Genomic DNA, 27595 nt, shown 5'->3' on the forward strand with positions numbered 1-27595 from the left:
TGGTACAAACAGAGAACACTTTGTTTTTGGTAAATTGTGTTGCACATCAGCACTGGATCTACAGTACCAGTCAAAGTTTGTACACACCTACTAATTCAAGAGATTTTCTTTACTTGTACTATTTTTTACATTGTAGAATAATAGTGAAGACATCAAAACTATGAAATAACACACATGGAATCATATAGTAATCCAAAAAGTGTTAAACAAATCTAAATATATGTTATATTTAAGATTCTTCAAAGTAGCCAACCTTTGCCTTGATGATAGCTTTGCACACTCTTGGAATTCTCTTAACCAGCTTCATGAGGTAGTCACTTGGAATGTGTTTCAATTAACAGGTGTGCCTTGTTAAAAGTTCATTTGTGGAATTTCTTTCCTTCAAAACATTTTTCAGCCAATCAGTTGTGTTGTGACAAGGTAGAGGATAGCCCTATTTGGTAAAAGACCAAGTCCATATCATAGCAAGAACAGCTCAAATAAGCAAAGACAAATGACAGTCCATCATTACTTTAAGACATGTAGGTCAGTTGATCCAGAAAATGTCAAGAACTTTGAAAGTTACTTCAAGTGCAGTCGCAAAAACCATCAAGCACTATGATGAAACGGACTCTCTTGAGGACCGCCACAGGAAAGGAAGACCTAGAGTCACCTCTGATGCAGAGGATAGAGTTAACTGCACCTCAGAAATTGCAACTCAAATAAATGCTGATAAATAAATAGAGTTCAAGTAACAGGCACATCTCAACATTAACTGTTCAGAGGAGACTGTGTGAATTGCTGCAAAGAAACCACTACTGAAGGACACCAATAAGATGAAGAGACTTGCTTGGGCCAAGAAACACGAGCAATGGACATTAGACCGGTGGAAATCTGTCTTTCGGTCTTGATGGTCCAAATTGTACATTTTTGGTTACAACCGTTGTGTCTTTATGAGATGCAGAGTAGGCGAATGGATGATCTCCGCATGTGTGGTTACCACCGTGAAGCATGGAGGAGGAGGTGTGGGAATGCTTTGCTGATGACACTGTCTGTGATTTATTTAGAATTCAAGGCACATTTAACCAGCATTCTGCAGCGATACTCCATCCCATCTGGTTTGCGCTTAGTGAGACTATCATTTGTTTTTCAACAGGGCAATGACCCAACACACCTCCAGGCTGTGTAAGGGCTATTTGACCAAGAAAGAGAGTGATGTTCAGTGAACAATGATTGGATGATGTGTACTTGCCTGATATCTGAAGACTTGCATTAGCTTTATGAGTGAATACTTTGCTTGGCAAGCTAACACAGTCTTGTGGTAACATTTTGTTCACTGCCAAAAATTACAGTGTGGGGCTTGTTGTGATGTTGCGTTGTCCCTGGCTCTATTCTGACATGCTTGGATATTACTAGCCTACTTGTCTATCAGGGTTTCCCAAACTCGGTTCTGGGGCACCCCCCGCGTGCACGTTTAGTTGTTTTGCCCTAGAACTACACAGCTGATTCAAGTAACTCATTTTCAAGCTTTGAATTATTTGAATCACCTGTGCAGTGCTAGGGCCAAAAACGTTCAGCCATGGGGGGCCCCAGGATCGTGTTTGGGAAACCCGGAATAGTGCCCATCAAATGAAATACAGACAAGCGCCACCCCGAGGAGTGGAAGTCTTGAGGAACTGCCTTCCTTTATCGCAAACTGGTTGCCGGAGTTCGGTGTCGCCATATTTTCAATCCGAAGCTCTGAGAGGTAATATACTGTATATTTTAATCTAGTTTACCCCGGTTTAATTGACCCTTTTTGCGTAGGAAAAACCTGAATGTTTAGATAGTAGTGTAGCCTTCAACACTTGTTCTGTCGCGCGCATGTTATCATCTCGTGGAATGAATGCGGTACCATAGCTTGCTAACTACTGGGAGTTTTTCCCCGGACACGGCTTGCTGGTGAGCGGCTAATGTTAGCAAGCTACTATAGCTAACTATCTCTTATGGTTGTGTGGCAAGGCGTAAACCAAGGCACCGAGATAGAAATAAGACACTGTACTCACGTAAGAATATTGAAGTAGCTAATACACACACTAGCTTTAACATGAATAAAATCTCAATGTGGACATTTTTTTTTTACCATTCTGAACCACCGGTTTTAGCTAGCCTCCTCGATTATCTAGCTAGGAAAACACCATGCTTGTGGCCTGATGACCGTGTGATAATCAATGAAATTTGCTTTTCGTAACAAGTATAACTACCAATGTTGATGGGGCTAGTGATAGCTTTAAATGGGTTTGTACCTTTTTACAGATTTTTTAAATGTAAAACTATAGATACTACTGGAACTAGCAAAGCGTAAGTGAATATCCAGTTAACTGTTAGTTAGCTAGATATTTAACGTTAGCTGTCCGGTTAGATGAATATATCAACAGCTAGCTAGCTAACGTTAGCTAAAATTCTAGCCAAGATTAGTTGGAAAGCTATCTTTAGGGGCCTATTGAATTTCCTTTTTTAATGTGTGTTGTATCTTGTACAGGTGTTTGACCAACTCGTCTAGATAGTTGGGTTTACATTTTGACAGCTGACATTCTGATGTTGAGTGTGAAGCTAAAGAGGACAACTTGTCTTCCAACAAAATATATAGCTAGCCAGCTACCTAGCTAATTTGTGCAATGTATCTCGTCTGACTAATATTCAATTCAAATAATACAACTTGTTTCTATCTAGAAGCAATTAAATCACATGATTAACAGCTCATCAATTCCTTGAATGATTACAAGCCTGACTCAAGCTCTGGCTATGTGTAGCCTATTACAGGGTAGCTGACTAAACACAAATCCATGGCGAAAGAAGTTTCTGATGGAGTTTAGTCAGCTAATTACAGGGGAATTCTAACAAGGTAGCTAGCTATCTTTTGCCGTTGTTTCCTTTCTGTGTTCAATTAGGTCCAGCACTATACAGACAGTAACTTCTGATAGGGAAATTAAGGGAGTGGAACCAGAGTTCACAAAATAGTAGGTAATATGTTGGTATGACTCATGTAGCCACATTTTTAAAATGTCTGTGTCCCAGACCCCATCACGTTTTTGGGCCATGTATCACATATTGGTTTGCAATGGTTGCTCCTCCACCTACCATTCAAGGTGAATCCATGTTACCTGGGCATCTATATTTATCAGGTACACCTAGCCTATATTGCACTCTCAGGGATCATGTCTCCCATGATCATTAGGCTAATGCCCCTCTGCCCTTGTTATTGTTAAAAGCCAGCTGCGATCTTATCTAGGCCTATGCAATAATTTGATATTAATTGAGACAGTCTTTCAACGAAAATCTAATGTAGTCTATGTTTGATCTAGTCTAGGTCTCATATGGTACCTTCCCAAATACTGAGATCAAGATCCCTTTGCATAGTTGTTTTTTACAATTTTTTTTATGTAGAATGTCTCTGGTATTTTAGATTTGACTCCCTATCTTCATATTTTCCACTTTTTTATCTGAGGGGAACAAAGATCTGCCTTAAGTGCTGGCACAGGCCTTGTGACTGGCTATAACTTTGAGAGAAGCATGTGATCTGAAGTTAGTTTAGCTATGGTACTGTTTAACAAAACAGCTCACTTTAAGGTAGTGTGTTGGAAAAGGGGTCCTTGGAGTCTCTGGAACGGTATTCTAACCAAAAAGTTATGCTGCAAAACACAATAGCTGTTCTTTCTGTTCACCTCTTACAATGCACAAGTGTCTGTTACATTTTTATTATGCGCTTTGGTGTTTTGGTTTGAGTGGAATGTGTCTAGTTTCAAGTTTTGGTATGTGAAGCCATTGTGATACTATGTGCCATTGTCATGTTGTGAGGCAATATGGGTTTGTGAGATTTGAGTGTTTCCCTTTGTTGCAGTAACGACAGGTTAAATGACAATGGAACAATTCTGAATAATATATTGTTTTTAAAGATCTAGCCTAACCTATGTTTCCTTAAATTATTTCTGTAGCATACTACTACTGACTTTTGTTATCGTCGTGTTAATCAATTATGTTTGTGATGCTTCATCTTTAGCTTGTATAGGCCTACAGGGTGAAATAAGGGTCAACAACATTCACTGAACGAAAGGACAGAAGGGTCTGTTCTTTAGTTGTGGGGGAATCTGTGAAGTTGAATATTGCAATATTATTTGAAGAGATTATATATATATATTTATTTCTGGGTTGCACTAGTCTGCTGTACCTATGTCAACTCCTTTGTAAATAATGAATGAACTTGTTTTCAGAACTTTTATTTGCATGACTGATCAGGAAAATTGTATTTCTCTGCAGCTGACAGGCCTATAGTGAGCAGTATGCTTTGGAAAATTGAATCGCGATACTGAATCACAATGCATATGGTAGCGGCACCTAAGTGTCCTGATAATATTGTATTGTGAGGTCCCTGACAATTCCCAATCCTACAGTTCTTATAGTGTGCTGCAGGTATTATACCATTAGGTCTGCTGCACAGAATTCATTTTTCACACAGGACAGGAGGGCTGTCTCGTGTTTTTGGGAAGTTAGGCAGTGATACTCCCCTCCCATGCTGTTTTTAAAATTGCATTGGCACACAGTTACCATATACCTTTTACAGACAGACTTTACCGTATGTTATCTGAAAAATAAACAATTTAGTGCTCAATTCATACAGTCCCGTTTGTACCACATTGCTTAGATAAGCCTTTTATCTTCTGTGCACATGCTGGCAACTAGGAGTGAGAGTAGACGTGGGTCCATGTGGGTGGAAGTCCACTGTATGTATATATACACATATCTCATCACAAATCATTATTAAATGGTTATGGGCAGGTCCTAAGAAACAACTAATCTATTTTCAAAATAATAGAATGGCATATTTTGAGTTTAATTATGTTACTGGTCTGTGCCATGCACAGGAACTCAGTAGTTATTTTGTTCATTAAACAGACAAGACACACTTAGGCTACCCTTATCATAGTCAATACATATTTTTATAGTAGGCTAAGAATAATATGAAATATAACAGAATCAAATATAAAGGACGTTTTTCCCACACAACTTGCGTCATGGCAATGTGTGGAGCCATTGTCATAAAAACAAAAATAAGGGAAACCCATACTTTATTGATCCAGGTTTCATATTTTTCTTACCAGCACTCTGCTTTGTTAGGGAGCAGGCGTAGGGTCTTACATTGAGTAACTTCATGATACATTGAAAATATAGATTGATATTATTTTCTAAAGCATGTGTTCATATTTCACAACCTATGCATGCTTTTGTATGGGGCCAGATACCTGCCTAAAGGTTGAACGTACTTATCGTTAGGATCGTAAGAAAATCCTTGCGTGAAACATGACTGTGAAATTTAATCTGTGAACATACAAACACCATGTTACGATTACAGACAAAATATTTAGGCTTGTTGAAATTCTAACATACAATAGTACCTTTCAGAGTTTTGGCAGTTTCAGCTCCCCAACAAAATAAACATACACCAAATGGCCTGTGAGGAGTACTACCCCGAACACGTGTAACACTGTGTGTGTGTGTCAGCAAAAAAATAAATGTCCTCTCACTGTCAACTGCGTTTATTTTCAGCAAACTTAACATGTGTAAATATTTGTATGAACATAAGATTCAACAACTGAGACATAAAGTGAACAAGTTCCACAGACATGTGACTAACATAAATGGAATAATGTGTCCCTGAACAAAGGGGGGTGGGGGTCAAAAGTAACAGTCAGTAACTGGTGTGGCCACCAGCTGCATTAAGTACTGCAGTGCATCTCCTCCTCATGGACTGCACCAGATCTTGCTGTGAGATGTTACCCCACTCTTCCACCAAGGCACATGCAAGTTCCTGGACATTTCTGAGGGGAATGGCCCTAGCCCTCACCCTCCGATCCAACAGGTCCCAGACGCACTCAATGGGATTGAGATCCGGGCTCTTTGCTGGCCATGGCAGAACACTGACATTCCTGTCTTGCAGGAAATCACGCAGAGAACGAGCAGTATGGCTGGTGGCATTGTCATGTTGGAGGGTCATGTCAGGATGAGCCTGCAGGAAGGGTACCACATGAGGGAGGAGGATGTCTCCCCTGTAACACACAGCTTTGAGATTGCCTGCAATGATAACAGGCTCAGTCCGATGATGCTGTGACACACCGCCCCAGACCATGACAGACCCTCCACCTCCAAATCGATCCCACTCCAGAGTACAGGCCTCGGTGTAACCCATATTCCTTCGACGATAAATGCGAATCCGACCATCACCCCTGGTGAGACAAAACCGCGACTCGTTAGTGAAGATAACTTTTTGCCAGTCGGTCTGGTCCAGCGACTGTGGGTTTGTGCCCGTAGGTGGTGTTGTTGCTGTTGATGTCTGGTGAGGATCTGCCTTACAACAGGCCTACAAGCCCTCAGTCCAGCCTCTCAGCCTGTAGCAGACAGTCTGAGCACTGATGGAGGGATTGTGCGTTCCTGGTGTAACTCGTGCAGTTGTTGTTTCCATCCTGTCCTGCAGGTGTGATGTTCGGATGTACCGATCCTGTGCACGTGTTGCACGTGTTACACGTGGTCTGCCACTGCGAGGATGATCAGCTGTCTGTCCTGTCTCCCTGTAGTGCTGTCTTAGGTGTCTCACAGTACAGACATTGCAATTTATTGCCCTGGCCACATCTGCAGTCCTCATGCCTCCTTGCTACATGCCTAAGGCACGTTCACGCAGATGAGCAGGGACCCGTGGCATCTTTCTTGGTGTTTTTCAGAGTCAGTAGAAAGGCCTCTTCAGTGTCCTAAGTTTTCAGAACTGTGACTTTAATTGCCTACCGTCTGTAAGCTGTTAGTGTCTTAACGACTGTTCCACAGGTGCATGTTCATTAATTGTTTATGGTTCTGTGAAGTTATTTGGATTTTTACGAATCATCTTTGAAAGACAGGGTCCTGAAAAAGGGACGTTTCTTTTTTTGCTGAGTTATTTTATATATATGGAAACTGGAATGAGTTATCCTGCATGTTTTCAAGTTAAGTCTCAATTACTCAGTTGAGTTGACTTCACAATAAGGTGGCTAATGTCATGGATTTGTTTGCCAGCCCAAGTCTAGATAGCATTAGCTGTGTTATGCCTACAACAGTGAAGTTTGAGTCCGCTAGGTGTACCTCTACAGCATGGACATATCTCTGGGTGACGTGAACATTGCCATTCATGCACCTTATCAAAATATGAGTAATTCAATATTGCACCATCCCATTCTCTGGGCTCTGTCTGCAATCACAACCATTAGTGTCTACCAGGAATAATTAAACAGAATAGTAGATGTTTGGTGAATCTATGAAATATGTATGACCACTGGAGTCTTTGCAACTCAATATTTAGATTATTTATTTCATCTCTCATTCTTGCCAATGCATATTCTGTAGGAAGGGTTCATATGAATTTGACATGATTTATATGAATTGGGTCATGAACATATGTACTGTGAAATGAACAATGTAGAGGTTAAGTCTGTTATAAGCTTATTCCCACTCTTTACAATATCTCTGTTGCAGTGGTCTTAGGTAGTCTCCGTATAGGATATTCTTTCCATCGCGACACTGCTGCCTAGTTGAAGAGCTTGTGATCTCCATGCAGCGCCTTGGGAAAAGCACACCTCGGCCTCAGAAGATGCCCTTCTGGAGGAATGAAACAATTGTCATTATACCCAACTGTAGGTCTATTTGCCTACTAGCCAAATTAAGTGGAGGGCATGCATGATGCGTGCAACATATTTGAATTAATCCTTCATTCAGTTCAGTCATTATGTCATCCATTGTCATTTGTTTGAGTTGCAATAGGAACTAAATCAAAGAGAATAGAACTCTTATCCATATGTTTATTGAAATCCATGTGTGTATTCCAAATTAGGCTAAAGAACTTGAGAATTTAGATAACTTACAAAAAACATGTATTTCAACTTGTAGGCATTGCAATTTAGGTAAATTTTGGGTACTGTTTTGTGGAATAGTGGTAGTACTCTATTTGTGTTTAAAAAGAAACCCTAGCTCACACGCCTCTAAATACATTATCAACAAAGTTGTTGAAGCACATGCAGTGGCTAATAGGGAAAACAGATCTGGCCATAAGAATAGGCTATAGATAGTCTTGACCATTTGGGACCCCTTGGCTATTTCAATCAGGACAGGTTATAGCCAAGAAGATCAATATTTTGTTTTCTCATTTATTTATATGGCTATAGCCTCTGTGGGATGGGGTTGTGCAACGCAAATGGCTATAACAAGCCTACATACGGAATGGAATTCACTAATACAACAGTCAAAATGCCTAATATAAGACCAATGGTCTGTGCTCCCAAATACTGGAAAAAGTGTGATTCATTACTCACCACAGTAGCCCCATGCGGCTATAAAAATCAATTATGAAATTAAATGGCCATTTAAATAACACAACAGCATGGCATATTTAGATAGTGGAATTTGCCTAACCTAAATCATAATTACTTTCTATTTTGCAGCCCAGGCGGTTATTCTAAATGAGGCTCGTTTGTGTCTTTATCATTCTCACACAAGTAATTTGCAGAAGGCCCAAGCCTATACTACTTCATCTACTGGTATAATGTCCTTATTGAATGCAGTTCTAAAAAAAAACACCTGACTTTTTTATTTTGGAGATTAACTCGGAAGCTGCAAAGCAACTCTAACATCTGGGCCAGAGTTGCTTGATTGACAAGCTGACTTCGGTTCATGTCCTTTGCAGATGCCACGTTACTAACAAGTTTGTATAAAACAGATCTAACCGTTAAGTAGGAATTGAAGGTGTAACTGTTCATTCATAGTCGTAACGCGGTTGGTACGTTTACACGGCTAGTTTAACGTTTCTTGATTCCCGCATGGCTTTTCTCATGGTCCTAATGATACCTGCCAAAAAGGTTGAACGTACGTATCTGGTTCCATACTTTTGGAGTTGCCTATATGCAAAATAATGGGCTCCACTTTATTTGGCTCCATTATTGCGTGCTGAATGTTTCTGATCAGTGGTAGATGAGGAAATGACTAGATTATCTGCCTAGCCAGAGAATTAACCAAATATACAGATGGAGATTCAGTGAAACAACAAAATCACATTAAGACGAGTCACAGGCTTTTTGGTTGTGAATAGGCCTAGGCTGCTGAGCGACTACGAGTGAAGAGTAAAATAATACCCTTGTTAAATTACAAAACATGCTGACAAAATGTCAGTCCTAATAAATGAGCCAACTAGAGAAGATCATCATGAACAGCACTCGCATCAAATTAAAAATGATTTTTTTAACCCCTTTTCTCCCCAATTTCATGGTATCCAATTGGTAGTTACAGACCTGTCCCATCACTGCAACTCCCGTAGTACTCGGGAGAGGCGAAGGTCGAGAGCTGTGCGTCCCCCGAAACAACCCAGCCAAGCCGCACTGTTTCTTGACACAACTCCCGCTTAACCCGGAAGCCAGCTGCACCAATGTGTTGGAGGAAACACCGTACTCCTGGCGACTGAGTCAGCGTGCGTTACGCTCGGCCCGCCACAGGAGTCGCAAGTGCGCGATGGTACAAGAACATCCCTGCCGGCCAAACCCTCGCGTAACCTGGACGACACTGGGCCAATTGTGCGCCGCCCCATGGGTCTCCCGGTCGCGGCAGGCTGTGACAGAGCCTGGACTCGAACTATGTTCTCTAGGGGCACAGCTACTTAGACCACTTCGCCACTCTGGTGAACCCATTCAGGTCAATTTAACTAACATTTCCCGAGCCTAGTTGTAAACTAACCAATATGTTGATTCAGTGAGAAGGAAAATTGGACCTTTTATTGATTTTTATAAAGACCCCACACTTCTCTCAAAGCAGAGCGAAACGGTGCTGAAATAGTTGACCACACGTGGGTAGGCTAGTGTTTTTAAATGTTCTATAACAATTGGATCAGTAAGCAACAAGTTGATGCCTTCATTGCACTGGTCTACTTTATTCCAATATTTTAGTAATTTGGTTATTATTTATTCCCACAGTAATTTGTTATGCATTTGTCCAGTTGTGGTTAAGGAAATCGTGCATGTGGTGGGCTATGTGAAGAGATGGGTGAAGTGACATGGCTCGCAAAGTTCAGAACTGCCAGGAGGATAGTAGTACCGGGTGCTGCTTAGCAACCATCAAGGGCTTAAGTAGTGCTGCCAATGCACCACGTGAACTTTACCGCATAGGTTGGTAGCCGGAAATAAAAGTAGAGGCTTTGTCGCTGGCAATACCTTTCATATATAAAGAAAATTGTGACATTTTTTAATAATTTTTTTTATTTCACCTTTATTTAACCAGGTAGGCTAGTTGAGAACAAGTTCTCATTTGCAACTGCGACCTGGCCAAGATGAAGCATAGCAGTGTGAACAGACAACACAGAGTTACACATGGAGAAAACAATTAACAAGTCAATAACACAGTAGAAAAAAAGAGTCTATATACATTGTGTGCAAAAGGCATGAGGAGGTAGGCAAATAATTCAAATTTTGCAGATTAACACTGGAGTGATAAATGATCAGATGGTCATGTACAGGTAGAGATATTGGTGTGCAAAAGAGCAGAAAAGTAAATCAATATAAACAGTATGGGGATGAGGTAGGTAAAATTGGGTGGGCTATTTACCGATAGACTATGTACAGCTGCAGAGATCGGTTAGCTGCTCAGATAGCAGATGTTTGAAGTTGGTGAGGGAGATAAAATTCTCCAACTTCAGTGATTTTTTTTTTTTTTTTTTTTTTTTGCAATTCGTTCCAGTCACAGGCAGAAGAGAACTGGAACGAAAGGCGGCCAAATGAGGTGTTGGCTTTAGGAATGATCATTGAGATACACCTGCTGGAGCACGTGCTACGGGTGGGTGTTGCCATCGTGACCAGTGAACTGAGATGAAATGCTAAAGTTGGTGGAAAAACGTCTTGAATTAACCAAACTTGTAGTGTTGTCTTTTATTTAGCCTTTTTACATTTAGCTAGAGGCCATGTTTTTCCCTGTTCATTGATTCAGTAGCTGAAATCCAATTTTTACCAAATTAATGAAGTTATCCTGCTAAATTTAAAAAAAATCAACGCCCACATGATGACCCTTTGGAATGGATAGGCTAAGATTCTACAATGGGCCGTGATGACAAAAACACCCTTTTCATATGGCTCCACACTATAGCTCAACCTATAGTTGATAAAGGTGTCTGGACTCAAATTAGGCCATAGGATTCAAAATACAGCCACGTGTCTGATGCCATCAACATCACAAACAACAAGAAAGTAGTAGTCAAAATACTCAAGGTACTGGACTAGTAACCGAAAGGTTGCAAGATCGAATCCCCGAGCTGACAAGGTAAAGATCTGTCATTCTGCCCCTGAACAAGGCAGTTCCTAGGCCGTCATTGAAAACAATCATTTGTTCTTAACTGACTTGCCTAGTTAAATAAAGGTAAAATTAAAAATGCCTTTAGCCAGTGAAATGCATCATGGGAGCGCAGCGTCTTCACAGCTCCGGTCCATCCGTGTGTGTGTTTCTCTCTCTGTTTAATGCATTTCTATGGTCTTCTTCTCTGCCTTGACCCACAGGTCCTGAGGCAGCCTTTACACCCACCTGAACATGTCTGGCCCGGTCACCAGTCGATCCCGGGTTTACCCCGACGTGAACACACAGCGACCCCGGGAGTACTGGGACTACGAGTCACACGTTGTGGAGTGGGGGTGAGCTGAGCTAGCCATCAAGCCATGTGATTGTCCACGGCAGCACCACACCCTTACCCATTTCAGTGTCGGACATACTGACGTACTACTTGCATCCTCTCTTCCTTCTGGCTTTCTCATGCAATGGGTTTTGAGAAAGAGGATAGGAGAAAGGACGTGAGGAGTATGCAATTTAGATTCTCCCTATGAGATTTATCTATGGCGTGCTCCCCTATCTGGGCCATGTTCAGCAGAGCACAGCACAACTTGTGTGGAAATGGAGCGTTCACATAGAAATATATGAAGTAGAACAAACATGCCTTGTGTAGAGTAAGGACTCGCATCGGCTCTTCATCACATTCCACCTACAACATGGCCCTGGTGCGTTGCAACTCTAATTAAGAACTTGGAATGTGCCAGCTTTATCATCCCGTATCAGTGTTAACTCTGTTGGGGGAATCGTGGGCTTATCCGTCTTAACATTGTTGTGAATATTACTCATTGTTTTTTTTCTCTGTCTGACCCTCAGGAATCAAGATGACTACCAGCTGGTGCGAAAGCTCGGCCGAGGCAAATACAGCGAAGTGTTTGAAGCCATCAACATCACAAACAACGAGAAAGTAGTAGTCAAAATACTCAAGGTACTGGCTCTGGACTTCTATTTCACTCCATTGAACAGTTACTGAGACCAGTGTTTCTTTCAAATATATATATAAACAACAAATAAAAAGAAATGTCCTTTTTTCAGGACCGTGTCTTTCAAAGATCATTTGTAAAAATCCAAATAACTCCACAGATCTTCAATGTAAAGGGTTTAAACACTGTTTCCCATGCTTGTTAAATGAACCGTAAACAATTAATGAACATACACCTGTGGAACGGTCCTTAAGACACAGCTTACAGACGGTGGGCAATTAAAGTCACAGTTCTGAAAACTTAGGACACTGAAGAGGCCTTTCTACTGACTCTGAAAAACACCAAGAAAGATGACAAGGGTCCCTGCTCATCTACATGAACGTGCCTTAGGCATGCAGCAAGGAGGCATGAGGACTGCAGATGTGGCCAGGGCAATAAACTGTAATGCCCGTACTGTGAGACGCATGAGACAGCACTACAGGGACACAGGACATACAGCTGATTGTCCTCACAGTGGCAGACCATGTGTAACACCGGCACAGGATCGGTACATCTGAACATCACACCTGTGGGACAGGTACAGGGTGGCAACAACAACTGCTCGAGTTACACCAGGAATGCGCAATCCCTCCATCAGTGCTCAGACTGTCTGCAATAGGCTGAGAAAGGCTGGACTGAGGGCTTGTATGCCTATAGGCCTCAACAACTTCACCTATGGGCACAAACCCACCGTCGCTGGACCAGACAGGACTGGCAAAAAGTGCTCTTCACTAACGAGTGTCTCACCAGGGGTGATGGTCGGTTTCGCATTTATCGTCGAAGGAATGAGTGTTACACCGAGGTCTGTACTCTGGAGCGGGATCGAGGTGGAGGGTCATGGTCTGGGGCGCTGTGTCACAGCATCATCGGACTGAGCTTGTTATCATTGCAGGCAATCTCAAAGCTGTGTGTTACAGGGGAGACATCCTCCTCCTTCATGTGGTACCCTTCCTGCAGGCTCATCCTGACATGACCCTCCAGCATGACAATGCCATCAGCTACACTGCTCGTTCTGTGTGTGATTTCCTGCAAGACAGGAATGTCAGTGTTCTGCCATGGCCAGCGAAGAATCTGGATCTCAGGGTGAGGGCTAGCCCCCCACAGAAATGTCTGGGAACTTGCAGGTGCCTTGTTGGAAGAGTGTTGTAACATCTCACAGCAAGAACTGTCAAATCTGGTGCACTCCATGAGGAGGAGATGCACTCCAGTACTTAATGCAGCTAGTGGCCACATCAGATACTGACTTACTTTTTTTTGTTCTCCCCCCCTTTGTTCAGGAACACTACTCCATTTCTGTTTGTCACATGTCTGTGGAACTTGTTCAGTTTGTCTCAGTTGTTGAATCTTGTTATGTTCATACAAATATTTACGCATGTTAAATTTGCTGAAAATAAACGCAGTTGACAGTGAGAGGATGTTTTTTTGCTGAGTTTCTTTTCGTGTTATTTAGACCGTAGGAAACAGTAGGAGACAGGCAAGCGGAAATAACCGTTGGAACGGTGGAGACTGGGATTGAACCCCGGTCTCCAGTTGAGCGAGACATGTTACCACTAGACTACGGGCTCTGCACCTCAGACCCAAAGTTACTCACGCTGTGGATGCGCTTCAGTAAGGGCCTGGCAGCTAGCCTTTTGTTTATAATTTGGCCTATAGACTGTACAATGGGCTCCCGAGTGGCGCAGCAGCCTATTGCACTGCATCTGTGCTAGAGGTGTCACTACAGACCCTGGTTCGATTCCAGGCTGTATCACAGCCGGCCGTGATTGGGAGTCCCATAGGGCCCAGCATCGTTAGGTTTTGGCCGGGGTAGGCCGTCGTTGTAAATAAGAATTTGTTCTTAACTGACTTACCCAATTAAATAAAAAATAAAGTACATGTTCTGGGTAAGGCTTTCTAGATACTGCTCACAGCATGGTATTTCACAGAAGCACTGTCCAACTTTATTTTCCTTTCAATCTCCTGCATGTTCTTCTCTTGTGCCTAACAGCCAGTAAAGAAGAAGAAAATCAAGCGAGAAATCAAGATTCTAGAAAACCTGCGAGGTGGCCCCAACATCATCACACTTCTAGACATCGTCAAGGATCCAGTGGTCAGTTTCTCCACCTACTAATAATGCATGCCGTCATGCTGCCCGGTACATATCATATGACATTTTGGGCACCACTCTCGCTGAAAATCCAGCAGACTCTGGTATGCATCTGCTATGTAATGATTTTACTCAACATATTTGGTCTGTGTTTATGAACATTTCAAAAATACATTTTGTTTTATGATTGCAGTCCCGGACTCCAGCCCTGGTTTTTGAACATGTTAACAACACAGACTTCAAGGTAAGTAGCATCACTCGTTTCCATTCAGAATGGAGGCCTTCGCTTGAACTGTGTGTCATTCTAGTGAACTGTTTTTTTCTTTTCTTGTAGCAATTATATCAAACGCTATCAGACTACGACATACGGTTCTACATGTACGAGATCTTAAAGGTAAGACCTAATTATGGGGGGTAGACAGCGAATGGCTGTCCGTTCAAAAGTTTGGTCACTTAGGAATGTCCTTGTTTTTGAAAGAGAAGTACATTTTTTTGTCCATTTAAAATAACATAAAATGTATCAGAAATACAGTGTAGACATTGTTCATGTTGTAAATGACTAATGCAGCTGATAATGGCTGACTTTGTATGCCTATGTAGATATTCCATTAAGAGGCCCATTATCAGCAACCATCACTCCTGTGTTCCAGTGGCATGTTGTGTTAGCTAATCCAAGTTTACCATTTTAAAAGGCTAATTGATCATTAGAAAACGCTTTTGCAATTATGTTAGCAAAGCTGAAAACTGTTGTACTGATTAAAGAAGCAATATAACTGGCCTTCTTTAGACTAGTTTAGTATCTGGAGCATAAACATTTGTGGGTTCAATTACAGGCTCAAAATGACCTTTCACTCTCGTCAGTCACTCGTCAGTCTGTCCTTGTTCTGAGAAATGAAGGCTATTCCATGTGAGAAATTGCCAAGAAACATGAAGATCTCGTACAACACTGTGTACTACTCCCTTGCCAGAACAGCGCAAACTGTCACTAACCAGAATAGAAAGAGTGGGAGGCCCCGGTGCACAACTGAGCAAGAGGAGCCGCACATTAGAATGTCTAATTTGAGAAACAGACGCCTCACAAGTCCTCAACTAGCAGCTTCATTAAATAGTACGTGTAAAACACCAGTTTCAATGTCAACAGTGAAGAGGTGACTCTGGGATGCTGGCCTTCTAGGCAGAGTTGCAATGAAAAAGCCATATCTCAGACTGGCCAATAAAAAGAGAAGATTTAGATGGGCAAAAGAACAGACACTGGACAGAGGAACTCTGCCTAGAAGGCCAGCATCCCGGAGTCGCCTCCTCACTGTTGACTTTGAGACGGGTGTTTTGTGGGTACTATTTAATGAAGCTGCCAGTTGAGGACTTAAGGCGTCTGTTTCTCAAACTAGACACTAATTATTTTAATGGACAAAAAAATGTGCTTTTCTTTCAAAAACAAGGACATTTCTAAGTGACAAGGACATTTCTATAGTTATACAGCAAGTAACTGCATGTGTTTCACGATCAGTTAAAATCAATTGATCATGTCATTTCAGATATGTCAGGGTAGCCTCACGATACATCTCAATATTGACCACCAATATTGGATTTGAGATTTGGAAAAACTGACACAACTGCACATTTTAGTGGCCTTATATTGTCCCCAGCACAAGGTGGCCCTGTGTAATGATCATGCCGTTTAATCAGCTTCCGGTCAGGTGGATGGATTATCTTGGTAGAAATGGAGAAATGCTCACTAACAGGGATGTAAACAACACCTGCCACTTACATTAAATGTCACAAGCATATTATCCACCTGGTATTGGACTGTTATGTTGAGTCAGGCTGCATCAATGACATTATGGCCTGACATCGGTAGGGTATAGGCCAGTACCTTGCATTCACCTCTGAGATTAGCCTACATTCTGATGCACGGTTCCTGTACTGTATTTAGGACATGTTATAGAGCTTTAGGGAGGACTAGGGTGGGGAGCATCTAGTCAGTCTCTCTCCCACGGGGGAGGGGATTTACCCTAGCTGCTACAGTGTTAATTTTGGCAGCTGTGTTAGATTGTTTTAGTCTTGGTCACATTTGAGCAATTTTATCCTTCATTAGTTTTTAGTTTGACTAAAATGCTGGACAATTTGTCTAGTTTTAGTCACAGTGCATTTTGTTCCCATTTTAAATAATGAATATTTGCCCTTAACGTTCATCATTGGCATAATCAGATAGCCGTGTCCAACTAGGCCTACTGTCCACTCTTATACCTTAACTGGCAACATTGATATTGTGGCAGATTGTAACCAATGCCAGCCATAATAACCATACAGGCTATAAAGCCTTGGCTACAGGCTAAACAATTTACATAACTGTTTGAGGGGGGTAAATAACTGTGATTTCATTAAGGTGTAGAATCTGAGCTTTCCAACAATGCTTGAAGTATTACTGTACTCTTAAAATTCAGCAAATAGCATTTTGTTTTTCCAATTGGATAAAGGGAACCACGACTCTCATTTGCAGACCTCGAGAGTGTCAAAACAGATGAATAACGGTGTATGTGGCAAAATAAATCTCATGTGATCAGAGCAAAAATTGCCTATACGAAAGCAAAGATTATCAGACATTGTTTCTAATTGAGGGAAGTTACAATTGAAGTGCCCTGGCTTTGTGGCAGTTCAAGAGGCGAGTGATTGAATGACCTCCCTGGAACTGTGGAAGAGCCTGCTTTGCTCAAGCAGCCCGAGCAACTGAAAGAAGTTATCAGCCATTGAGAGGATTGCATTAAATATTCTGAGAAGCCATGCATCTTTATGATTGGACAAAACGGTTGAAAAGGAGATTTGTGGCGTTTTCGTGAACTAAAATGAATAGTAATTTAGTAAATAGTTTTTTCCCCAGGGCGTCTTGTTATAGTCATTTGTTTTTGTCAGGAAAAATAGGTAGTTGACAAGTGTATTTCGTTGTAGTTCTTGACGAAATTAACTGAGCCGCCGCCGCTGCTGAGGGAATCTCTTTACTGTGGCAAGCAGAAACTCTGAGCAGGCGAGGAAGAGGCAACCCATATGTAGGAGACGTGTTAAAAGCATGACGATTTATGAGTGGACAGGCCTGACACATTGTGCCTTTCTGTACTCGCAGCCCAACCCCTGCTCAAGCTAGGTGCTACAGGAAAACTACAGGAAAACTACTATGCCTGAGACTTCATCAGTTTATTATGTAGCCTGTATGGATGGATGAAAACCTGCTGGTTTTATATTTATTTTAATAAAAATTAAGCATATATGACTCTGAGGACAATGGGAAGATACTGTACTTTTGTCTTCATCTTTTTCTCTATAAATGGCTGGTGGTGGATTACAGTACAATGGTCTGTCACAGGGCTCACCATGGTTTTCTGCTCTATGGCAGCTCTGTCTCAGTGGTAGCAGCCTTGTTGATACGTGCTGCCAAGCTAAGGTGTGCTAAGCTGGATCACGGAAAGCTCTCCCCAGCCCACAAGCACGGTAAAGCATCTGCTCCTGTTCTTATCCCACAGACTTGGCCTTCTCGCATATCTGATGCTCTCCCCCTGGCCTCACTGATGCTGGTGAAACATCAGCTAAAGTAGCTGTCAGAGATCTGAAATTAAGGATAGGAATCCCTATCCATGGTTGTTAGCCTATAGATTAGTAGTGATCTCAGATCATGGGACAAAAACCTGCAGCTCTCCGGAAGAAGGGTTTATGAGGATCAGTGGCCTATAGTGTCATCTGTGCTTTTCAATATGATTATTGTATTTAAAACGGACTTATTAAGTCCGTTTAAGTGCGGTGTAGGGCTATATGCTGACAGTGGGAAAGCAAATGAATCATTACACCATCACCACCGATGATACTCGATGGGTGTTGGCCAAGTATTTTCCATTATGTTTACATCAATCGGACTTAATGCAGCCATAAAGATGACTGACAAGGCCACTGTCCCTGCTTAATTGTCTGGAATACATGAGAGACCTGTTATTCACCTGAACACCGTGGCATTTTTTTCCCGTTGCACAACTTTCTGCCTCTGTGTCCTAGTTCACCTGAGCCAGTTCCCAGCTGTTTCTGCTCTCATCTCTCCTCTCTGTTCCCACCCACAGGCCCTGGACTACTGTCACAGTATGGGCATCATGCACCGAGACGTCAAGCCACACAACGTTATGATTGACCACGAACACAGAAAGGTACTGGCCTATTTCTCCCTTTTCCCTCCCTTCTTTCCCTGATTGGTTAACTTACTCCACCAAAGACCAACGTATGGGTGGAGTATTGCCCCACAGTGTACGACTTGTTTAGTTGGTTCACAAAGCACCCGGTCTCATCTGTGATTGGTCCAATTCTGACATACAAGGCATTTAGCCAATTTTTTGATCAAGGCACTTAACCCTAATTTGCTCCAGAGGTGCTGTACTACTTTCCCTGACCCTGTAAAACAACCCATCACTGCACCCATCCGGTGTGTGACAATACACCTTTTTTTTTTTTACCTGTTCATTCAGTTGGTAGGATATTTCATGTTGCCTCCTGAGGTAAGACACATTTCAGAGATAGTCTTTGGTTTATTTTTGTAATATATCATTTTTATTTAAGGTTTTGTCCTCCATTGCGACTTGAAAGTGTAGACATCTGATACTGTATACACAATTAACCATTCATGTATTCCACCCACATGCATATCTGTTAAGTTTCGAACAAAATGTCCTGAGTGTTGGTTTGATCTTTCTCTGACTATAAAGTCCTGGCTGTTTGGTTCTAGTGATGTAGCTGTTGATTGGTTGTTTCTAGCTTCGCCTTATAGACTGGGGTTTGGCAGAGTTCTACCACCCTGCTCAGGAGTACAACGTACGAGTGGCGTCCCGATACTTCAAGGGTCCAGAGCTGCTAGTCGACTACCAGGTCAGGCAGTTCTCTGGCTTTTTAGAACATTTATCCCGGTGCTGTTGACTTTGCCCTGATGCCGTTCCCTGTTGACTGTGCCCCTATATAGATGTACGACTACAGTTTAGACATGTGGAGCTTGGGCTGCATGCTGGCCAGTATGATCTTCAGGAAGGAGCCTTTCTTCCACGGACACGACAACTACGACCAGGTGAGAGCTCAGCCACCGTGTCAAATCAACCAAACTATATATCAATCAATTAAATTGTATCTGTATAGTGCTTTTAACTAAAGTGTCTGTTTTAATAGTAACCTGGCCTTAACCCCCAAAGAGATGCACACACATGTCCAATGTTAATGTGTGTACTGCTTTATCCTAACCCCTCTATATATCTAGTGATGTTCAGACAGCAGGTGCTGCCCCCCAGTGTTTAATGCATGTCAGTCTCGTTTATTTTGCAGCTTGTACGAATCGCAAAAGTCCTGGGCACAGAAGACCTTTATGACTACATCGATAAATACAACATCGAGCTAGACCCACGGTTCAACGACATTCTGGGCAGGTAGGTTGATCTCAAATCTCGATGTTGTGTCTATCTGTCAGTTAGAGCGAGGCATAGAATCACATTAGTAGTTATGTGGGATGGAAGGTGATTTGTCGATCAGCGATTCAGCACATACCCAACTGCAACACACTAACACTTACCGTGTGACCATTTATGCTCTGTCAAGTGGTGGGAGAGGATTGAGGAGAGGCTGTGTCCATGTTGTATTGTTGCTGATCGTTTAGTCTCTTTTTGTTACCCAGACATTCCCGTAAACGGTGGGAGAGGTTTGTGCACAGTGAGAATCAGCACCTGGTGAGCACCGAGGCTCTGGACTTCCTGGACAAGCTGCTGCGCTACGACCACCACGCCCGCCTCACAGCCCGGGAGGCCATGGACCAGCCCTACTTCTGTGAGCTGCACCTCATTATCCATCTCTCTCACACCCACTCACCATGGACCAGCCCTACTTCTGTGAGCTGCACCTCATTATCCATCTCTCACACCACCCACTCACCATGGACCAGCCCTACTTCTGTGAGCTGCACCTCATTATCCATCTCTCACACCACCCACTCACCATGGACCAGCCCTACTTCTGTGAGCTGCACCTCATTATCCATCTCTCACACCACCCACTCACCATGGACCAGCCCTACTTCTGTGAGCTGCACCTCATTATCCATCTCTCACACCCACTCACCATGGACCAGCCCTACTTCTGTGAGCTGCAGGACCAGCCCTACTTCTGTGAGCTGCACCTCATTATCCATCTCTCACACCCACTCACCATGGACCAGCCCTACTTCTGTGAGCTGCACCTCATTATCCATCTCTCACACCCACTCACCATGGACCAGCCCTACTTCTGTGAGCTTTAACGTTACCTCCCTGTTATCCATAGTTTCTGTGTCAGTTTTTCCACAGTCTACACCGGAATCTATTGGACTGTCATGCATCTCTGCACGCCATTTGTGTATTCAATGATGTGCCATGTTTGCTTGTGTGATTGTAATTGAGTTTGTCTCTCTGTCAGACCCCATTGTGAAAGACCAGGCGAGGATGGGCTCTACATCAGGGTTGTCGACTGGTTCTACCCCAGTCAGCTCCTCTAGTATGATGACAGGTAACAAACACAGGGTCTGATGATATGTCTGCAAAGGAGGATGGTTATTGATCAAAAACTGAATCAGTTCTTGGGTGATAATTTGCTAATGGAGGAAGTCCCCAGCCACTTCCTCTGATGCGGTTTTCATCTTCTGTCTGCTACTGCATGGTTTTCATCTTCATCTTTTAATTTCTCTTCTCCAGGCATCACCTCCATGTCCTCGTCGCAGCCCCTGGCTAATGTGGCGGGCTCTCCTGTGATCTCCTCCCCCAGTGCTCTGGCCACTCAGGTCCCAGCCGCTGCCGGGGCCCAGCAGTGAACGGTGCCCTCAGCCTGGGGCCTGGGATGGACCCTCTGTCTGGCCTGGCCTACCCAGCCAACCACCATTTTTATGTTGAGTATAACAGAGACAAAGGAAAAGATATTAGGTTCCCCTTTTTTTTTCATACAATAATTATATATTGAGATCCGGGGGAGAGAGAAGAGAACAAACATTTACTTGCGTCTGTCTGGATAAAAAACGTAGCTGCGTTCTTTCATGATGACGGTGTCTAGAAATGCAACTATGTAGAAAGTAAGCAAAATGGACAATAAAAATGATTTTATATGTCCCTAAAGTACATGTTTGTTTTCTATGGGTCAGAGGCTGTTGATTTTCTAGTTCTTTTTTTCACATCAAATGACTCATGGGCTGCTTGTAACACTTTGTTAATTACGTTTTCTGTTGGTCATATTTTCATCATTGAATTTCTCTCAATAGAACAGCACCACTGATTTAGTTATTTCAGTGTCATCCCTAATGTTTTTATCACGAGGCAGTGTCACAATGATTATGCTTGTTATTTGGTTGTGGCTATTTCAGGCTCATTGAACTAACTTTTTGTACTTGAGTTACGCTGACATATGACTGTTTATAAAATGTATTCAATAAGCCCATGTTGTTTTTACTACATCCAGTGCACAGTGTGTAGTTCCTAGTAGTTTAAGAGACTTCACTGACCTGTTTTGTTCACTTGTGTTTGAAGCTGAGACCATGGAGAAAGTCCAGTTGGCTTGATTAGAGGCTTACTTTTTCTCTAAATCTGCTTGCTGAGTTTGTTACCTTACAGAAAACTTTTTTGTACAACTGAATAATTAAACAACCATGTAAGTAGATACATCAATGAGACTAGGAATGGAATCTCTAACTCTGTAGCTAAAAGGGGTATTCTGAGATTCAATTTGGTTTAATAGATTCAGAACCAGGTGAGTTAGGGCTCTATTAAATCTGTTAATGTGATTATGCAACCTTCCTGAGATTTGCATATGTCGTCTCAATCGGAAATGACCGTAACAATATAAATGAACACTTCAGCGATCCAGGTTGGATAAAGCCCTTACTGTAAACAATGGCCACAGCTCAGTGTTTGTCAGGTAGGACTAAGAATGTGCTTTGTGTGCCCTACTGAACATTAGAGGTGGATACCTGTAGATTTGGTAATGTCAAGTGAAAAAGACCTGGCCCTCATGCAATGCAGTCTCCCTAACAGTGGGTACATTCAACAGCAGTACAGCTTATCTATTAGATTGAGTACTGCTGACGGGGTTTTCCCTGCTGTGAGTGAGTCACAAGGAGGATCGTGTTACAAAGTCAGTCTTCTGGTTAATTTGATACAGGCAACCTTTACTGGAGCAGAGCACCCACCTAGATCTCATGGAGTCCTGGTTCAGTGCTGGGTCCACGGGTAGCTGTGACCTAATTACCTATAGTGTTCTACAATTTGACCAGGGCCTATAGGGGGGGATCAAGTTGGCATTTGGGACACAGCCTGGCAATCTAAATTCAAAGTAGTCTTCCCATGCTAGACCAGAGGCTCCCTACTACCTGGGGAAGGTTAGGAAGGGAAAAACAGCACAGGAACCATGGAGGTGACATGGAGGGCTGAAATGTGTGAGCCCCTAAACAGACAAGTGAGAGTGTTTTGACCTGTAGTAGACTTATGGGGGTTGACCTGAGGTAACGGGCTTTCAAGAGCTCTGTTTATACCTGGTGCTAACGTCTCATCTATCCACGTTCAAATTGCCCACATTTTTGAGCAAAATAACTAATGAATTTCCACTAAATAGCATAGCCACAAAATCAATTGGCCATTGTAAAAATTCTAACACCTTAAGAGGGTTAGGCATAAGTTTACCAGTGTGGATAAAAATCTAATTTTAATAAACTGTAGAATTAGGCTGGAAGACTGGCTGTGGTAACTAGTGACGACAGCCAGAGGAAGTTGGGGACGAATTGATTGATTGGGTGAAAGTTCTGTGGGAGCAGTTTACAGGATGTCACCTGTGCAACTAGAGGCGCAAAGAAACTTGAACCTTTACTCCACACACTCATACAAAGCTCTCCCTCTATTTTGGAGAATCTGACCATAATTCTATCCTGATTCCTGCTTACAATCAAACAGGAAATAACAGTGACGCACTCAGTAGGGAAGTGGTCTGATGACTCGGATGCTACATACTGGACCGTTTCGCTAGCACAGACTTGAATATGTTCTGGGACTCATGCGATGGCATTGAAGAGCTTAACACATTAGTCACTGGCTTCATTAATAAGTGCATCAACGACATAGTCCCCACAGTACGGTACGTACATATCCCTACCAGAAGCCATGGATTACAGGCAACATCAGCACTGAGCTATAGGCTACGGCTGCCGCTTTCAAGGAGCGGGACACCAACCCGGAGGCTTATAAGAAATCGCATTCCCTGCCAACCAGGAACTCTATACGAGGCGGTGACACAAAGGAAGACCCTAAAAATTGTCAGACTCCAGCCACCCAAATCATAGACTGTTATGTCTTCTTCTGCACGGCAAGCAGTGTCGATGCAGCAAGTCTGGAACCAACAGGACCCTGAACAGCTTCTACCCCGAAGCCATAAGACTGCGAAATACAGAACCAGTCAAAAGTTGACACACCCACTCATTCAAGGGTTTTTCTTACTTTTACTGTCTTCTACATGCAATAGTAGTGAAGACAAACTATGAAATAACATGGAATCATGTAGTAACCAAGAAAGTTTTAAATCAAAATATATTTGAGATTCTTCAAAGTAGCCACCCTTCGCCTTGACAGCTTTGCACACTCTTGGCATTCTCTCAACCAGCTTCACCTGGAATGCTTTTCAAACATTCTTGAAGGAGTTCTCACATATACTATGGACTTGTTGGCTGCTTGCTGTTAAAAAAAACAAATGATAGTCCCACTAAACGTAAACCAGATGGGATGGCGTATCACTGCAGAATGCTATGGTAGCCATGCTGGTCAAGTGTGCCTTGAATTCAAAATAAATCAGTGTCACCAGCAAAGCACCCCACACCACCTCCTCTATGCGTCACGATGGAAACCACACATGCGGAGATCATCCGTTCACCTACAGTCGTGGCCAAAAGTTTTGAGATTGACACAAATATTAATTTTCAAAAAGTCTGCTGCCTCAGTGTCTGGATATTTTTTGTCAGATGTTACTATGGAATACTGAAGTATGATTACAAGCATTTCATTGACAATTACATGAAGTTGATGTAGAGAGTAAATATTTGCAGTGTTGACAAGACCTCAGCAATCCGCCCTGGCATGCTGTCAATTAACTTCTTGTTCACATCCTGACTGATGGCAGCCCATTCTTGCATAATCAATGCTTGGAGTTTGTCAGAATTTGTGGGTTTTTGTTTGTACACCCGCTTCTTGAGAATTGACCACAAGTTCTCAATTAAGGTCTGGGGAGTTTCCTGGTCATGGACCCAAAATATCGACATTTTGTTCCCCGAGCCACTTAGTTATCACTTTTGCCTTATGGAGCACCTTGCCATCATGCTGGAAAAGGCATTGTTTGTCACCAAACTGTTCCTGTATGGTTGGGAGAAGTTGCTCTTCTCCTTCTTCACAACAATTGAACCGCTCTCCTTGAAGTTGTTGATGATCCGATAAATGGTTGATTTAGGTTCAATCTTACTGGCAGCAATATCCTTGCCTGTGAAGCCCTTTTTGTGCAAAGCAATGATGATGGCAAATGTTTCCTTGCAGGTAATCATGGATGACAGAGGAAGAACAATGATTCTAAGCACCACCCTCCTTTTGAAGCTTCCAGTCTGTTATCCAAATTCAGTCAGCATGACAGAGTGATCTCCAGCCTTGTACACGTCAACACTCACACCTGTGTTAACGAGAGAATCACTGACATGTTGTCAGCTGGTCCTTTTGTGGCAGGGCTGAAATGCAGTGGAAATGTTTTTGGAGGGATTCAGTTCACTTGCATGGAAAGGAGGGACTTTGCAATTAATCTGATCACTCTTCATAACATTCTGGAGTATATGCAAAATTGCCATCATACAAACTGAGGCAGCAGACTTTGAAAATTAACATTTGTGTCATTCTCAAAACTTGTGGCCACGACTGTACTCGTAAGTCTCACAAAGACACTGTGGTTGGCACCAAAAATCTCACATTTGGACTCATCAGACCAAAGGACAGATTTCTACTGGTCTAATTTGCATTGCTGTGTCTTGGCCCGAGCAAGTCTTTTTATTGGTGTCCTTTAGTAGTGGTTTCTTTGCAGCAATTCAACCATGAATGCCTGATTCACACAGTCTCCTCTGAACAGTTGATGTTGAGATGTGGCTTTAATTTGAACTCTGAAGCATTTATTTGGGCTGAAATTCTGAGGCTGGTATCTAATTAACTTATCCTCTGCAGCAGAGGTAACTCTGGGTCTTCTTTTCCTGTGGCAGTCTTCATGAGAGCCAGTTTCATCATAGCACTTGGTTTTTGCAACTGCACTTTAAGTAACTTTCAAAGTTCTTGAAAATTTCCGTATTGACTGACCTACATGTCAAAGTAACGATGGACTGTCGTTTCACTTTGATTATTTGAGCTGTTCTTGCCATAATATGGACTTGGTGTTTTTCAAATAGGGCTATCTTCTGTATACCACCCCTACCTTGTCACAACACAATTGATTGGCTCAAACACATTAAGAAGGAAAGAAATTATACAAATGAACTTAACAAGGCACACCTGTTAATTGACATGCATTCCAGGTTACTACCTCATGAAGCTGGTTGAGAGAATGCCAAGCATGCACAAAGCTGTCATCAAGACAAGGGGGGACTACTTTGAAGAATCTCAAATATAAATATATTTAGATTTTTGACTTTTCTGGGTTTCTGCATGATTCCATGTGTGTTATTTCATATTTTTTATTCTACAATATAGAAAATAGTCAAAAATAAAGAGAAACTCTTGAATGAGTAGGTGTCTAAACTTTTGACTGGTACAGTAGTTAACAAATAGCTATGCTGACTGTCTGCATTGACCCTTTTTGGGCTAACTTTTTCACGTACACTGCTGCTGCTGTTTACCACGTGTCACTTGACTCCTAGTTATATATACACATATCTATATCAATTACCTCATACCTTTGCACAGACTCTGTACTTGTACCCTTTGTATATAGCCAACTTATCGTTACTCAATGTGTATCTTATTACGCATTTTACGTTTCTTTCGGTCTGTGTTGGTAAGGGCCCATAAGTAAGCATTTCACTGTTAGTCCACACCAGTTTACGAAGCATGCGCCTCAATTTTTTCAATGTTTTTACAGGCTAAATGAAGGCATACTGTACTGTCTTTGGAAAAGGGAGGTGAATGGAGGGAGGGTGTTAAACGTAGGCTATGACACAAGGTTGCAAGTTCGAATCCCAATGTGGCTGTTTTCCAATCTTACCCAACACATTTAACTAATCACATTTCTATCTTGCAATCTACTTGGCAAAACAGGTATTTTTACTGCTCAGAGAACTAAATATGACGTTCATAACAATTAAGACTTTTGTCATACTCTGATTTATGAATAATATATTAATAGTATTTTGGATTGAGTCCATCAAGAACAGTTTGAAATTCACACTGCGTCCAGCCGGTGGTAGCATTGCTTCAAGAGAGAGTAATGAAAGTAGTGAGTCACTAAAACACAGTGGATGGCTGCTACTGGCAGGTCTCTCACACAATACTCCCACTCAGCTCTACTCATCACACCAGACAGCACCAGGAATGGACAGTGGATGACTGAAATATTTTATTATTTCTATACAACTGAAGGTGGTTTCTTCAAAGGCTGACAGAAGAAGGCGACTTTCAATGCGGAGAACAGAGACAAGGCTGTGTGTCTGTCTCGTGAGGTGTAAACTAACTACACCTGTACAAGAGTTGACCTGATATCAGAGAAACTGGGCTAGTAACTAGAAAACAACAATTCATGATGTGCATTCATTTTGTGTAGGCCTAACCAGCTATGCAGATGGGGGCAGGTGGGTTAAATCAAAGGGCCCTCGAAAGGCCACTGTGACCCTAAACTTCAACAACATTTTACTCCATGTGGGTAGATTCAGCATACAGCCTCCATGTAACAAAAAGCATGGTGCAGAGAGAGAAAGAGAGGGCCACGTTTCAGTACAGGATATGACCATAGAGCCACCCAAGTGTGCTCCACTCACAGTGTCCCATACGCTCTGGGGTGGTGTGTCCCTTAGGTACAGATCTGGGATCAGCTTACCCTCAACCAATCCTAACCTTAACCATTAGTGGGGAAAATG

At 42.4% G+C, this 27595-nt stretch overlaps 1 protein-coding gene across 4 annotated transcripts; it reads left to right on the top strand.

Annotated features, from left to right (window-relative positions):
* The first annotated feature begins 1566 nt into the window (after positions 1 to 1566).
* zgc:86598 (STKc_CK2_alpha domain-containing protein) lies at positions 1567 to 21895 on the top strand. Of its 4 annotated transcripts, none has more exons than XM_024395388.2 (13): positions 1567 to 1726; positions 11562 to 11693; positions 12202 to 12313; positions 14335 to 14436; positions 14627 to 14677; positions 14768 to 14827; positions 18534 to 18617; positions 19219 to 19329; positions 19421 to 19522; positions 19774 to 19874; positions 20120 to 20268; positions 20893 to 20982; positions 21168 to 21895. In XM_024395388.2, the coding sequence occupies exons 2-13, from the start codon at positions 11593 to 11595 to the stop codon at positions 21281 to 21283; spliced, it is 1179 nt and encodes a 392-aa protein (XP_024251156.1). In that variant the 5' UTR covers positions 1567 to 1726; positions 11562 to 11592; the 3' UTR covers positions 21284 to 21895. The 4 variants fall into 4 exon arrangements, with proteins under 4 accessions (XP_024251156.1, XP_024251158.1, XP_024251157.1 ...); XM_024395390.2 differs by lacking the exon at positions 1567 to 1726 and adding an exon at positions 1779 to 1920; XM_024395389.2 differs by lacking the exon at positions 1567 to 1726 and adding an exon at positions 10813 to 10848.
* The last annotated feature ends 5700 nt before the right edge of the window (positions 21896 to 27595 follow it).

Source organism: Oncorhynchus tshawytscha, linkage group LG31, assembly GCF_018296145.1.
Source record: "Oncorhynchus tshawytscha isolate Ot180627B linkage group LG31, Otsh_v2.0, whole genome shotgun sequence".
Classification (NCBI taxonomy): Eukaryota; Metazoa; Chordata; class Actinopteri; order Salmoniformes; family Salmonidae; genus Oncorhynchus; species Oncorhynchus tshawytscha.